Raw genomic sequence first — 16,079 nt, 5'->3', positions numbered from 1 at the left:
GCCTGAAATTAAAATCACCCATAATTATGACTTCATTAACAGCTGAAATCTTAATTTCATTGTAAAGTTTCTCACTAATTTCATCAGTATCATTTGGTGATCTGTAACAAATCCTCACTAAAAGCTTTTTCCCTTTATATCCATTAAGAGAAACCTTGCTATTATTATCTTTAATATCCTCCACTTCAACAGAATATAACTCACATTTTACATATAGTCACTCCTACCCTTCTCTTTAGTACTCTATCCCTGTTAAATAACCTATAACTCTATTTCAAAGAAACTTCTGTCATCAACATCATCTACATTTAACCATGTTTCAATTATTTCCATTATATTGAAAATCCTCCATTCCTCCCAGTGCCCTAAAGTCATCTATTTTATTTCTTATTCTTCTAGCATTACAATAGTAACAATTAAGCATATCCTTATAACTACTTCTATACTCATTTCCTATGCTCAACTTTTATCTGCCTCTTATTCTTTTTGCATTTACTTTATCCTGGTCCTCACCACTGTCTAGTCCTAGTTTAAAACTTCCTTTACAGCTGGGTTAATAGCCTTAGCAAAAAAGCCAGCCCCTACTCTATTTAAATGTAAACCATCCTTTCCAGAAAGCTCCCTTCTTCCACTGAACTGATCCCACAACTCCAACCAGCCAATCTGCTCATCCTTACATACTAACATAAGCCTAGTATTTAGCCTTAGTGACCCACTTATAACTTCATCCCCACAATTAATTCTGGGGAGTATCCCTGACAAAATTAAGTTATGGCCTTTTTCTTTAAATGCCTTTATCAACCTCTTTTACTTATTAATTAGCTCCTCTGACTTACCTTTCCCTACATCATTAGCCCCTATATGCACCACAAAAACTGCATCTCTGCTAGCCCCCTTTATTATATCTCCTGCTATGTCAGTTATATCTAGGCTTTTTGCTCCTGTCAGAACTTGGCCACATATACACATATAGTATTCTTTATAATGTCATTCAAACAGTTGTTTGTTAAGTTAGGTGGACAACTGTGTATAATTGGATAATATTATAATGTACATAATGGATGTTTTCTGTATGGATAAACCATTGTTGCACTTCTATATAGTTTCTTTTATAGCTGATTGGTAATGATTCATATGTGGACTTACTGTTTCCTTTCTTAATTGAAGTGTGTTTACTAAAATATTTGTTCTTTTTACTTTGGAAAACTTGTGTTTGCTTATAATTTTGCAACTTTGGCCGTCTAGCCCATTGTCTTAACCTCTTCTGGATATTATTCCTACACCCTTTTTTCACTAAATTTCTTGTTATGAGCTATTATATGCTATATGTGTGTGTGTGTGTATGTATACATGTATGTATGTATTTATGTTTATGTAATCATTTTCCAGTGCTAAAGTCTGTCTTATTCTCCAATTAAGTTATTTACTTTTGGATTATTATTCTTTGGCTATTTTATAGTTGATTTGAAATTTATCTTCTTTCTGCTTTGATGTTTTTTTGTTTTGTTTTTACCTGTTTCTATTCATCTCTGTTTTAGTTTTGCATTGTGTTTGCTCTAACTCTTATTATACATTTAGTATATAAAATGTTACTCAGCTTTCAAGATATGAATACAAAGTATTCAAGTTGCTCTTGATATATCAAAAATTTTCTTTTTCAATAAATTACACTTGTTACATTGTTGGTGGAAATTTTTATTGGTTGTTTACTAATGTAATAAAACTTTGTTATTATTAAACATAAACTTTCTATCATGTGCTGATCTTTTGTTTTTACCCTCAAAATGTTTCAGGTGGGAAATTAAGTTACATTGGTTTTACTAAAATATTTTATATAAAGATTGAATGCTTGAAATTAACTGTAAAATGGTATTCCATTGTATTTGTTAATTATTATGCTCATATTTTATGTACTATTTCATCTGTTATTTAGTTGAATTTTCATTTGAGTTTGTTTATGTATATTACCAACTCAAACCCAGTTAGAATTAATTGTAATATCATTCTCATAGTGAATCAAAATGATTGACACTGAGTGGTGCTGAAGATTGCCATGGTAAATGTGGTCATACATAAATCAGTCTGTCATTCTGTGTATTTTAGTTGATCAGATGTTTTGTCAATAGCTTGTAATTTTTCTGTGTTGAATTGTAATCTTATTTTCTGGTGGCAAATAAAAAAAAATGAAGAGTGGTTAAGACCTTTGCTCCATCAATGACATATAGAGGCAAATAGGATTTGAGGTTGTGTCTACAAAAATACTGAATACAAGTCTAAAGAGGCTATAATTTCATATTATATAGGTCATCGGTTAGGCCACATTTGGAACATTTATGTTCAGTTTTGGACTCCTTCCCTTACATTGAACTGTTGGAAAGAGTTCAGAGAAGGGATACCTTGGGTGGAAAGGTCAAATGAGAACAGGTTAAGATCTTGTAAATTGTTTTCTCTAGAAAAAAAAGAGAAGGTAGAGAAAGACCTGATTGAAGTATTAAAGATTGTTAAAAAAACTGATAGTGTCAACAACTCATCTTTTTTCTTACTGGTGAAATTGATAAGTGAGATTGATGTCAATTCACAAACAAATCTTAAGTATAGATACTCTAATTTTTTGTGTACATTTTTTTAAATGCTTGCTACATTTTATGAAAATACACATGGTAATTTCAGAATCATAGTCAACATTCTACTATAATACAGGTCAGTTCACTGAACTGACCCCATGCACATTTGGTTAATAACAGCATTTTGTCTTCTACTACCCAGTCAATTTCCCATTCAGTTAAATAGCTTATCTTCTTCGCCTAGCAATCTTTCTTAAAAGACTTGTGTGGCATCTTGTCAAAAACTTCTGAAATTATAAGTACACCAAACCACAACATTACACATGTATAGATTAAATGAAACATGTTCAAAAACATGAACCATGCAAATTCTCTGTGATAATATGAAATTTGTTTAAATAGAATCTCTAATTATAGATTCTAGTAATTTTCTAAATCCTGAAGTAAGACTAAATGGCTGATAATTACTTCCCTGTTAAGATTGGTATGACCTTGGCTAATCTTCAATCTTCTGGCACTTCACCAATGTTAATGGATTCATTGAAAGTTTAGGTTAATGGTTCATAAGTCTGTTCTTTTATTCCCCTTCATTATCATAGCATAAATAGTATTGTGTCAAGAGTATGGGATTGTGGAAATCCCATATTTTTTATGTGTGTGTACCCTTGAAAGCAATACATTATGGACTCAAAGGTGTACCTGTCATTTTGACCTGTCAAAAAGCAAATTTCTCTGAGTAAGCCTATATTTTACTGAATAAATCTTTCTGGTATGTGTGTTTCCGATACAGTACATTACCTCTTCTTACATGTATAGCTGTTCTCGTTCAGTGCTGCTCTCTATATGCAAAAATTGTTTTGCATGCCACAAGTCTTGAACTTCCACATACCCTACAATAAACATGGTTCAACTGTATCTCGCATGAAAAATATCATGTGACAACCTCCACCAATAGGAGTGTGACATACACTCCTGACACATATGACTCCTTATATTCGATTCTACCGAACTATCACTTCTTGTTAGGCAGTGATTGAGTGCAGACATTTTTCACTTGTGCTCTTTTCATGTGTTCATGTAATTTATTTTATGAAGTAGTGGCTTACTTTATTTATTTGCAACAGTTAATTTTGTTTGTAGTAGTTTGCTGTGATAACTTACCTTTGCTTATTGATTTTTTTTCTTCTCATTTTCAACTTCTTCGCAGTTTAAGACAAATTCCAAAGTTTATGTTTTACAAATTCTTATTATTACCACTACTTTGATTGCCATTACAGGTTTTAAGTCTTGACTGAGGATTTTTTGGCTGACATAAATCGGGAGATTGAGTGTTATGTGAGCCGTCCTTTTTCTTCTGACAATGTTCCTGCATTCTATGAACTTATTCATGATGAGGAGGATTTTGTCAGTTTGTTTTTTTCCTCTTCCTTTCTATGCTGTGTCTCCCATGCATCACCTACAAAATCTACTAGGCCTAACACCACTTTTTTGGATATGCTTTTTCAGGTGTTTTCCATTTTCTTGTTTTCACAGTTTTCATATGATACTGTTTCTTTTTTAACACAGCTATCATTAGAGTTCCTTGTTTTCCTTCCTTCCCCTGACATCAGTGTTCATGCTGAGCATTTTGTTTCTCAGTTGAGAACTGGTGTTAGCATTTTTCATCCTCCATGGACTTTTTATCTTTGTGCTTTGGCTTATCAGAAGCTGATTAACTTTTTCTCAACTCCAAGCAGTTAGAGTCACCTTTGCTTATGTGGAGATCTCTCCTTGATAATCCTATCCATTTCTCCCACTTTCTTTTTCCCACCTTTGCCTTATCTTTACAGCTCTTATACAATACTCGTCCAAATATACATTCCCTTTCTGAGGCACTCTACTGATCCTCTAAGGGTTTTTTTTGGGGGGATACACTTTCCCTTCTTACTCCTCATTAGAGCTATTGTTCTTTTTGACCCTATCCCTTCAAAAGTGGTTTCATTGCTGTTGGGATGTTATTGGGAAGAACTCTGTCGTTTCACAGGTTCATCTACCTTCCCATTATTTTTGTAACTTCCAGATGGCTCCCATTCTCCATCTGTTCGTTTTTGCAGATTTTTAAGAGTTTTTGGATTAATATATGGACTCTGTGATTGGGCATCTTCCCTTTTTCCTAGAGTCTCATCTCCGTTATCTCTTGAAGGAAGCTATTCATTCAGGCATGTAGCCTATACCTCACATGTCCATCTACCACTATCTTCATTGGGTAGCTGTTTCTTCCTCTTTGGGATACCGTCTTCCTACTGTTCTTATCCTTCATACTTTGGTGCAGCTATGACTGCATAAGTTATCTTTTCTATATATATTTTTCCCTCCAGGGGCATGTCCCATTTAAGTATGCTTCCTCTATATCAAATCTGCACTGTGCAGCCACGATGTATACCCATGGCCTATAATGCACACTGTTGAGAGGAAGTGTTCCACAAGATTGCTAGTATGTTTTTCCTCACGATATATTTGCTTTATTAATATGCCCATTCCGGGCCATACTAACTGGTGGACTTACATGGGTAAAGCAGAAGGGGATAGCTGCACATCCCTACTGTTCATTTGATGGAATAAATCAAGGGCAGTCTGCTTTTCAAAACGGGGTTTTCGTGATCACCTTCTGCACTGCCTCTGGTGTTTGTATTCCTCTGGATTATCCCCACATTTTATCTCTCTTGTTCTTCTAATGGAGCATGGGACTCCTTGCCACTTTCCAGTTCCAAGCTGCTGGGGTGGTGGACCATGGAGAAGTCCTCCTGAATGTTGGTTGGCTGTGGATTTGCACACATGTGCCAGTTTTGTAAATCGGTTTGCACAGTATATGCTTCTGTTTTACTTAATTGGAGGGGAAGATGGTAAGGACCTTCCTTCTACCACAGATTGGAGGTTCTATTCCCCGTGCTTCTTGGTTTAGGACTGGAGTTGACTGGACGCATATGGTCTGTCATGCTAAAGCCAATCTACATCTTGGGGGACATCCATTTTAGCTTTCCCCACATTCCTGTCTGTAGATATTTCTTCTATGGGATTGAGATTCCGGTATAATATGGTTTGAATTCCAACCCAACTGGTTTTCTCTCCATTTTTGGTTATGCTCCTCCCACTTTCTGTCCGTGTATATGACATCTATTTCGACACTGGGCATAGAGTGTACCTGCCACACAAGTGGTGCAGTTTTCCACATGTATTCCTCTCCCAACAGGGATCACATTTCATAAGTGTTCTTCAGATGCTTATGAAGGATGGGTATTTATTTTTCTCACACTGGTCCCTCCACCTATTCAATGTGGAATTCTAACTTTACATGTGAGAAGAGGTAATGTACATTATTGGAACGTATTATTTACCTATACTGAAAAAGAGATTTCCAATAGGTACATACCATTCTCTTTCCCCACTGAAACCAGTGCTTTCTTTTCTGCCTAATCTTAAACTGATAGTTTGGTAGAATTGAACAGAGGGAGTCACATGCATCAAGAATATGTGTATTACTCCTATTGGTGGGGGTTTATCACATGATGATTTACATACTAGATGCAGTTAAACCACATTGACCATTGGGCACATGGAAGTTAAGGGCTTATAGCATGCAAACATCGTTTTTCATAAAGAGGGCAGCACTGAACAAGAACAAGTAAGTACCTATTGGAAATTTTTTTCAGTATAGGAAATCAATAACTTTTAGCTATCTCTAATAGTATTTTATTGTAACTGAACTACTGTACTAAATAAAATGCAAAGAAGATAGCAAAGTTGTTGTAAACAGCAGAAAATAAGCCTAATTACATATTTAATATCAAGTATCAAATAATTTCTTTTGAGAAACAGTTTTCTCCTAACTTAATTAAAAAAGTTTTTATTACTTAGATAGTAGGAAGAAGCCAATTAATGTGGATAATATGCTATTATGTCTTGCCAAAACAGTGCAACCATAGTAAACTGATGCAAGTACGTTACAGTTGTAGGGTGGTCCTTAATTTCTGTGTTTTTATATATAACACTCTTACCCCCTCATTTTGTTCCAATATATAAATGATTAATTCACACCAAATTTTATCCATATTAAGTAACATTTAGGGGTTGCTTAATATAGTTGAAATTTTTTCTTGTAGCTTGCATTATATCTGCATATTCTAGAAGGTTCCAGAATAATCTAAAAAAATTCTGGAAGGTTATACATTATTATAAAATATTTTAGCACATTCTGTAATATTCCATATTATTCATAATGTTTAAGAACATTCTATTTATAAATAATTAATGCTGTCATGTTTTACTTGTGAAATATTTTATATGATCTTACATTAATTAGTTTCTAGAATTTCTAGAGATGATTATTGAGAACTTTTTCAACTAGCTATAACATTTCTTGGTGGCATCCTTTCTCATGGAGTGTGATTTATAACACTGGAACACCACATCATGCACAATGGGAAGCCAAGGCATTCATTCACTTAAGATCTGGATGTTTATGAATCAGTTTAAGCTCATTGGCCATGAGAAAATAGGACTCTGTGTCATCTGCATTTTTGTTATTTGAGTTTATCTTAGGACGTGGTTCACTGCTCCTGATGCCATTTCTGCTCCTCGCAAAAATGTGCTGAACATTTATGGGATCTAAATGAGGAATGTATTGTGTCAGAATTTCAAATAATATATATATATATAAAACTTTCCTTTTTGTCAATTGTCAAATAAAGGCTTTTAGTTATATTTATTAATTGTATAAATATATACTATGTTATTGTTGGGCTTAGGAGTCTTCTACAATAAGTATGTGTGACTTGTTAGGGATAAATTCAATGATGAGTAAACAGCATGCACTTCACTTGTTTTCAAAATAATGTATATTTTCATAACAAGTTAACGTATGTACAATATATTTTTCAACATTATAGATATTATGGGCATATCATTAATCATATATATGTAGTTCTCTCCTTCTTGTCAAATATCCACTTAGGCCTATTCAATTGCTTTAGAGTTTCAGTTGACAAGCCAAACTATCTTCTCTATTTCTATCGCACTAGTATTCTCTGTGATTCACTTACAATTGTGATGCGAGTTACCATAATCATTTGGACTTCTTTCCTTTGAAGATCATCTGCTCCTTTTGTCAAAGTGCACTCAGGCTGATTCAGTTACTTTACAACCACACTTTGATGGAATAAAATTGTTTTTTTATCTTCATTTTTACTGTTAGTTTCACTCTAACATATTAAATGTTAAGCCTATGTCACTTGTTAGGCCTATTACTTCTACAGTAGTTAACTCCACTCCAACTTTATTCCCTTTCGCTATTATCTGTCTGCTTCTTCCCGCTTGTCTCATGTTATTTATATCTTTATCACTTAATCGTCTGCCCGCCTTCTATATTCTCGATGTAAATGAATTATTAGCAAAACTTCCTACAATAGCCTGCTTTTAACTCTTATTATAACAAAAATTAAACAATAATAAAATATTCACTCACAAAAATAAATCAATCAATAACATCTGAACTAAACAGTCTTTTATATCGTGACACATTGGTTTGGCATTCTTTGATCCAGCTGTATCCATAAAACAAGCAATGATAAAGGCATTAAATGAGTTAGGAAGGCATGGATGAACCTCTATTTCACATCCAAATATGACTATCAGGAAGTCTGAGGACATGTAAATCAAAAATATCTTTACAAAGAATAAAACAGACTTCTTCAGGCACATCAAAATTATGACTAAGCCATGGGAGCTTAGAGAGGACTACAGGAAAGCACTACAGACAGTTCAACACTTGAATATGGTAAATGACAATGCTGAAAGGGCTGTGGCCTTTACTGAGGAGTATAATGCTGTCATAACAAAGAAAGAAGAACAGAAACACTTCCTCTTTCAAATTGTGCAGGATTATAGAAGATGCTTTTGTAATGTAAAAGTGACTAACCACACCAAAATCGTATACAAATCATATAATTATAATATACATGCAATAAAATAATAATATATATTAAATGATTCATTAATAATACATAAATATGGTCGAAAATGAATGAAGTTTGACATTTGATGTTTTTTTGTTCATTGGAACAAAGTTAGAGGGTGAGAGCTTCAAAATTTGTAAAGTGAAAGTTTACCTGAAAATAAGGACCACCCTAAAATACATTTGTAATGACTTCTCTCTGAAGTGATGATGAATCATGTAACTAATAAAAAGAACTTGTATGTTTACTCTGTATCACAGTTTGAAACTTTCTTATGTAAGAATAGAATTCAAATATGAAGATATTACTCAAAAAGTGTTGTTAGAAATTAATAATTTAAAAAGATAATCTCTAGTGTTATCACATTGATTACATTTAGGAAGGTAAAATATATTGAATGAAGGTTAAAATTCTTTTAAAGTGTTTTAACTGTGTTTATTTGCTTTTTTATACTTAAGTGTATTTGAGCAAAACTACACCTAAACCTTGCATTTTAACCTTTCTCAACATTTTATCAAAGTTACTTAAAAAACTTTGTTAGGATTGTCTACTTTCAATGAGCAAAATTGTTCTGTGATACATTTGTAGCTCAGCCTTAAAGATAAATCAAGGCATTATTGTTATGTAAATACAAATTGAGATTTTTTTTTCATATGGTAATAATAAGTGTAAAAAAATATACGTTGATCTAACTTAAACAAGACCTAAAGAGTGTGACATTAGTTTGGTTTTTATTCATTCATACTTCAATCTGTTAGCTATGTAACAACAAAATTCAGAGTATAAAGTATTCTACTTTTAGGAATGAAGTATTTATACAGGTTTGTAGGTGTCATAATGTTCACACAAATGAATATTTTGTCTTTTACTTTTGTTGAAATGCCGCCAATGGCTCAGTGGTAAGTCTGAGAGCTCACATTGGTAAAATCTAGATTTTGATATGGTGGGCACAGCACATATAGGTCGTTGCATAGCTTTGTGCTTAACAATGAACAAACACTTGTTGAAACATTCATTCTGCTGAAAGTTGGTCTCAGTTAATTCATTCATTATCAAACAGTTTACCAACTCAACAGTATGATTGTAATATCCTTTTATTGCAGCAAATATCACATTTCAGAGACACCACATTTTGATTATTCAGAAAACATTTATGATAATTATACTTTTTTTTTTTTAAATACACAATCAATGCAAAGTACTAATAGATTCCCTTAATATAACTTTTTCTACCACAGGGATCATTATGTAAAACTTCCTATCTACAAAAGTTTCTTGAACAGTTTAAAAGTTAAATTTTTTTATTACCATTGTACACTTTAAAACAGAGCAAAAATGAAACATTTAATGTCTTCCTTATCTTTTGGGCAATGTAACAGGTTTTTCTTTGCAAATACAAAGCCTACACTGACTATTCACTTTATTAAGACCCACTCCTGATATTGAGTTGGACAACATTTTGCCATTATAATAGCTGAACTCGCATAACATAGACTTCATAAAGTTATGGAAGTTGTCTTGTTTTATTGTATCCCATTTATTGAGAATTATGGTTTATATTAGATGTGAATTTCAAGGTTCATACTAAAAGGTTTGTTTGGATTGAGATTTAGAGCTCTTCTGGAAAATTAAAATTACCCACATGACTATCAGCAAGTTGTATTGTTATAATATCACAAGCAGGATCAAGTATGTTATGTGGTTTCCTTGTTAGCTTTATTACTAGTAGAGAAAAATAATAGTAAAATGTAAGACACCAGACCATATCATTCATGTTTAGTTATTCTTATTCTACAGGTGTTATTGTAAGTTTAGCCTGATTTTATTTGACATAAAATTTTTTTTTTGCTTGTTATCATTTGCTTTGTAATAGTATGTTTATTGTCTTTCTTATGATTTTAGAACTAGTTGAATTCTGACCACTGAAGGAGTTGGGCAGTTGAAATGTATTATGATGTCTGTTACCTTTGTGATTGTTCAGTTGTAGCCAATTCATTGAGGATTATTATGTGCATTTGGTAAACATGATGCTCAAACTCATCCTAAATCACTGTGTGATTGAGATCAAGTTGTTGGACTGACTAAGAAAGATTAAAATTTCACACACATTTCACCACATCCAACGAATTGCTCTCTCAGAAGAACACAAGCAGGGTCAAGTAGCTTGTATATTTTAAATCAGAATTTACCTCTTCTATCAATAGAGAAAAGGGGGAAAATATTATTTATCAGATCATATCACACACTTCTAGACATTTATTGAATACAGTTTACACCACTTTCTCTGCATATGTGATGAGCATTTCTTTTGAACTGCCATATAATAGTATTTTTATTGTTATTTGCATGGTATCATTAGAGTTAGTTAGACCACTGTTGAAAGAATTGAACACTTAGGACATAGCCTAATCATCAATCATCAGTAGTTAGCAACAACCACAGGTTTTCCTAGTAGCAGAAATATTTCTATTTTAATATCCACTGTTGGTAAATTGATTAGGAATGTTATTTAAACAGGTAGCAAAGAAATGGTCTTTGAAAAAGATGTTTCTACTAGCCATGCACTTGCTATCTTGGTTTTTGAAAGTTGAAGAGCTTCTTGTTCTTACCAATTTCTTAATCGAAGTTCAGTGATTTTGATTATTGCCAGTGTGTGTTGAGTTTGTTTCTTGTGCAAAAATATGTTGATGGCTAAATCTGTAAAGCTTGACAACACCTTCATTTTTTCATTATTAGTTTTTCAGTTATCCTTTTGAACTTTTAATTTACATTTTCACAGGAGACTTTCTCCACTTCAAGATACTAAGGATGGCTGAAAATAAAACAAGAATAGGTTTAGCACATCAGCAGAATTCATCAGACAATGGTGAACCATGTGAAGGATTAGTGCCTTGTGGAAAGATGACTGTTCATGATGAATCTAATTCAAGGTTATGTTTGGAGGATGATACAGCTGAAATTCTTTCTCAGGAGCAAATGAAAGCCTTTGAACAGTCCCGAGGGAAGATACCAGAAACTGGGAAAAACCAGCAACCACAAGATGGTGAGTGCAGTTACAAGCATCCTACATGCATCAGAATTTCTCAAGAACAAAGAAGTGGTCTTATAGGTGAGCTAAATGTAGATATTGAAGCCTTTTATACAACCAACTTGTGCAAAAGTTGTAAAACTAAATTACTGTGCAATGTTTTTAGTGCAACAAAGGATTTGAAAAGAAGTATTACAGATGTCAAGAGACAAACAAGTTGCATATCCATACTTTGTAAAGATACCATTCATAACTGAGTGTAAGACGTTCTTAAAAATTTGATCATGATTTCAGTTTTTCTTTAGGTAAATATTTATAGAATAGCAATATTTTTAAATCAACTAGATCAGTGCAAAATCCAAAGTAATATTATGGTTCCTCAACAGTTTTCCAAAACAATGGATAACTTATGAGGATTAGGAAATGATTATTATTATAATTTCTACAAAACTAAGTTAGTTAAAGACAACCTTTTTTGCTTTATGCAGGATTTCAAGAGTTGCAAGGGCCATTTAAATTTCATTCTGTAGAAAGATGTCTTAAATTAGTGAAAAGAAATGGCATTTATGAATAGTCTATTTAAGAAACACTACTCACTTCTCCACAGAAATTATAGTTATTAATTGTGTGTTTGTCTAAAACATTCTTGTGCATGTGTCAAGCCTTAAATGAAACTCCCACCTCTACACTTATTATTGAGTACTTCATCAGCCTATGATGCAATTAACATTAGACTATAGACCTTTTACCTTTTGGAGAGTGACACATTTTTCATGTGCCATAAACCCCATGAGAACCTGTGCCGTAATAAAGGTTCATTTATGACTGGGCAAAAGAAATACACCATAAGTGTTGAGAAAGGATAGAAGGGGCTGTGGAGGAATGAGTACACATTTTTAGGAAAGAAAAGTGTTAACTTCAGAAGTTCTACAACCTTTCCACAGAATTGATTGCTATAATCTCACAATGATAAGATTGTGGAGGGAGTGATGTAGAAAAAGTTTTGTTGAGAGGTGAGTAACAATTCTGATGTTGACATTTTTATAACCTGAAAATGTATTTCGGGTAGATACTTCTCCACAGAACTGACAGCTATTAGCTCGCACCACTACCCAAACTATTTTTGCATGTGTGCTAAGCCTCAATTGAAATTCCCACCACTACCTGTAATATTGTGTACTGCACCACTCTATTATGCAATCAGCATTAGACAATAGCCCTTTCACCAATAGGGACGTAACACATCCTCCATGTAGACAAACTCCATGAGCACTCATGCCTTAACAAAGGCTCATTTTTGATGCAGTAAAAGAAACACACCAAAAGTGCAGAGGAAAGATGGGGGGGTTCAGTTGAGAGATGAGTAGTATTTCTGAAGTTGATGTTTTTCTGACCTGAAGATGTTAACATTTATTATATTATATAAGAAAGAAAACTTATAAAGAGAGTTATTGTAGATTTACAAGGTACAGATAGGATAGTAAAATGTTAGCTATTACTAACAAGTTAGTAGTACGCTGTAAGTATGGTCTGATACAACTCAAATCTCAGTTTAAGTATGATGAGTAACACATTTTCATAAAATGTTAACTGAACTTCATAAATTCATATATATATATATGTTAACTATCTGTTTATTGTCTTGACATCATTAATTTTTATGAGGAACTGGTCAAAGCAAATTTTAATATAATTTCTAGAGGAACTCAGATGGGCCTTTCAGAGATTGAATTTAAACAGATAAGCAGTTAGATGATTGGTTCAAGTTTGGCAACCATTTCAGTTTTACTACATGAAGCTCAGACAAAACAAAAGTGATGTTTGATGCTTGCTCATTGTCCTTGTTCAGTAGAAACAGAGAATGACATAGTTGCACATTGGCACATCATCTCCATGAAGAAAGTGAAATACAATTTGTGTGAAGCTTAGATAAATTCGCTAGTTAAATATACTTTAGATGTTTTATTTGGTGCATTAAATAATTCGATACAGTAAGATGAGCTGCACATTCACTAAGTGATTTACTTGTATGGTGGGTGTGTATGTTATTGTCAGATATTACAGACTGTTTAGTGTAGGTATTGGTAATTTATTTACTTTGTGAGTGAATATTTCATGATCGTTTAGTTTTTTCATAACAAGAGTTAAAAGCATTTATTTTAAAGGTGATAGTTGTGACAAGTTTGGTTACATAACTCAGTAAGAATTGTAGGTTGTGTTTATAATTCATTGATATCAAGACTATTGAAAGTTGCGTGCAATCCATTAATGTCAAGGATATAGAGATTTGTAGAAGGCCTAAGTGATAGATGTATAAATAGCAGCAAGTAGACGAGAAAGAATAGCAGAAGAGAGTAAAGTCGCGGGAAGGAGAAGTTCAGTCAGAGAAAAGTTAAATGCAGAGTTACTCATCATGGGAGTGAAAGGCCTAACAGTGGATATGTTAGAGTGAGATTAACAATTTCGTAAGAGATAAGGAGAATAAGTTGTCTCGTCAAAGGGTGTTCTAAAGTAATTGAACCCACCTAAGTGGACTTTGACAAAAGGTAGACGATTATGGGGGGTATGGGTAAGCAGATGATTATTGGAAGTTCAGGATACAACTGCGATAACTCAGTGACAGCGTAAGTGGACTATACACGGACACTATAGAGATAAAATGTAGTGAAAAATAGTTTGGCTTGTCAACTGAATTCTAAAGCAATTGAATTGGCATAAGTGGACTTTGACAAGAAGAAGAGAACTGTATAGTGTTTAAGATACAACTATGATCTCCATAGTGTAAAGAATTTTTGTATATACGTTTAACTTGTTTCAAATATATATATATATTATTTTAAAAACATTGGAGTGCGTGCTGTTTGTTTGTTATCAAATTTATTGCCAACAAGTCACAGACACCTACTGTAGAAAAATCCTTAGTCCAACACACCTATATTTAACTTGCATTACTATATATTTCTACTAAAAAAGCAAGTTTTTTGACAGTTAGATGAAGTTCAAAGGTCAATAAAACAATAAAATTAAGTATAAATAGATGTATACTGTTATGAGCTTTAAGATATTTAGGATAAACAATTGTAGTTTCCTGTTTTATTTTGCAGTCTTTTTAGAAAGAAAAAAAGGTTAATTTAGATTTTCTAATTTTTATGGGGGTTACAAGGTCAGTCAGATCGACCAATCCCATATAGAGTTAGGGTAAAGAAAAGAACAGAAGAAATATAATTTTTTCTGGAAAATAATGTTTGATTTTCATTTAGGAGGTTTTAGAGATTATGCAAATGAAATTTGACAATTTTCAGGTGAAGAAAAGTATTTTTAATCTTATTAACATGAAAATCACTTTGCACTAGGAGCACTCAATATGGTGGATATGAATTAGGTGCAATGCACCTCTCCTGTGTGGAAAGAATTAATTCAATTTTGAATGTAATTCTGTAAAAGGTCATGGTATGGGCATTTTGATCTATCTGTAGTGAGTGTGTTAACACATGAGCTACAGTGGGCATGAGGCCTTTGAAAACATGTAGATAAATTGCATTCATACATCACAGACAAGCCTTTTGTGCACTGGCTTGACCAGGAGTCTGGAGAGGAAGCTGATGAGAAGGACATTGTCTCAAGTCATGAAGATCAACCTGACAATGGAGAAGAAGCTTCGGGTATTTATCTAGCAGTCTTTGATGAATCAGATGTAAAGTCACTAGAACTGGAAGCAACTACTAGCTCCAACTAGCAGATGAAATGACAGCATTGACTTTCAGATTGATATGGATTGGGTTGGCCATCAAAGCTAAGATGATTAAAATGAAATAGCATTCTTTGATTTCCAAGCATTCAGGTGCTGCACACTGTAATATACGCAATGCCTTGTATGATTTCTACCTTATTATTAAAATCTAAGACAGTCTGATAGTTGGAAGACTACTCAATGAAAGGGTGTAGTGACCCTTACTTTCTGAGCCCTGAGAGGTAACGTGAAATACAGTGTATGCACTACACTGTATGGTTGCTGCAAGATAGATATTAATTTGTGAAAGGAAATAGTGTTTCTTGCTTTCTGGTACAGTACATTATCTCTTATCACATAATAGCTTTGCTTGTTTTATCCTGTCCTTTATATACACACTTTCTGCTTGCCACTAGCCTTGATTCTCCTACCTAAGATCATGTGGTAAAAGCTGTGCTGTAGCATGCAAAAATCCTCCACCAATAGGAGTGCAACACACCTGCCTAGCACAACTGATTCCTTCTATACTGTAGAGGACATTTATCACTTCTCAATTTGGCATTCAGGAGTACAATCATACAAAAGTCACACTCAGTACATTGTATTTTTGTGTTAACTTTTTGACAACTTTAACCCTATCATCGCGTTTGTTGACTTGCATTTAAATTTTATTGAACTACTATTTTATGAATCTATGTCAATAAGTTTGTTATTAAATTGTAGATTATAATTCAAATTTTAGTATAATACATTAGTTAATTACTTAA

General features: G+C 33.2%; 1 protein-coding gene across 2 annotated transcripts in view; it reads left to right on the top strand.

The window, feature by feature from the left end:
• LOC106466181 (adenomatous polyposis coli protein-like) overlaps positions 1–16,079 on the top strand; it is a 95,095-nt gene that overhangs the window by 2,690 nt on the left and 76,326 nt on the right. The window contains exon 2 of one of the 2 annotated variants that reach the window (XM_022394144.1): positions 11,334–11,597. In XM_022394144.1, the coding sequence (XP_022249852.1) occupies positions 11,363–11,597 (235 nt within the window). In that variant the 5' untranslated portion in view covers positions 11,334–11,362. Of the gene's footprint in view, positions 1–11,333; positions 11,664–16,079 lie in introns of both variants that reach the window. The other variant, XM_022394143.1, reaches the window with a different exon arrangement.

The sequence above is a fragment of the Limulus polyphemus genome, unplaced genomic scaffold (genome assembly GCF_000517525.1).
Source record: "Limulus polyphemus unplaced genomic scaffold, Limulus_polyphemus-2.1.2 Scaffold2180, whole genome shotgun sequence".
Classification (NCBI taxonomy): Eukaryota; Metazoa; Arthropoda; class Merostomata; order Xiphosura; family Limulidae; genus Limulus; species Limulus polyphemus.
Note: the sequence above shows the minus strand (reverse complement) of the source record. Positions and strands in the feature narration are given on the sequence as shown.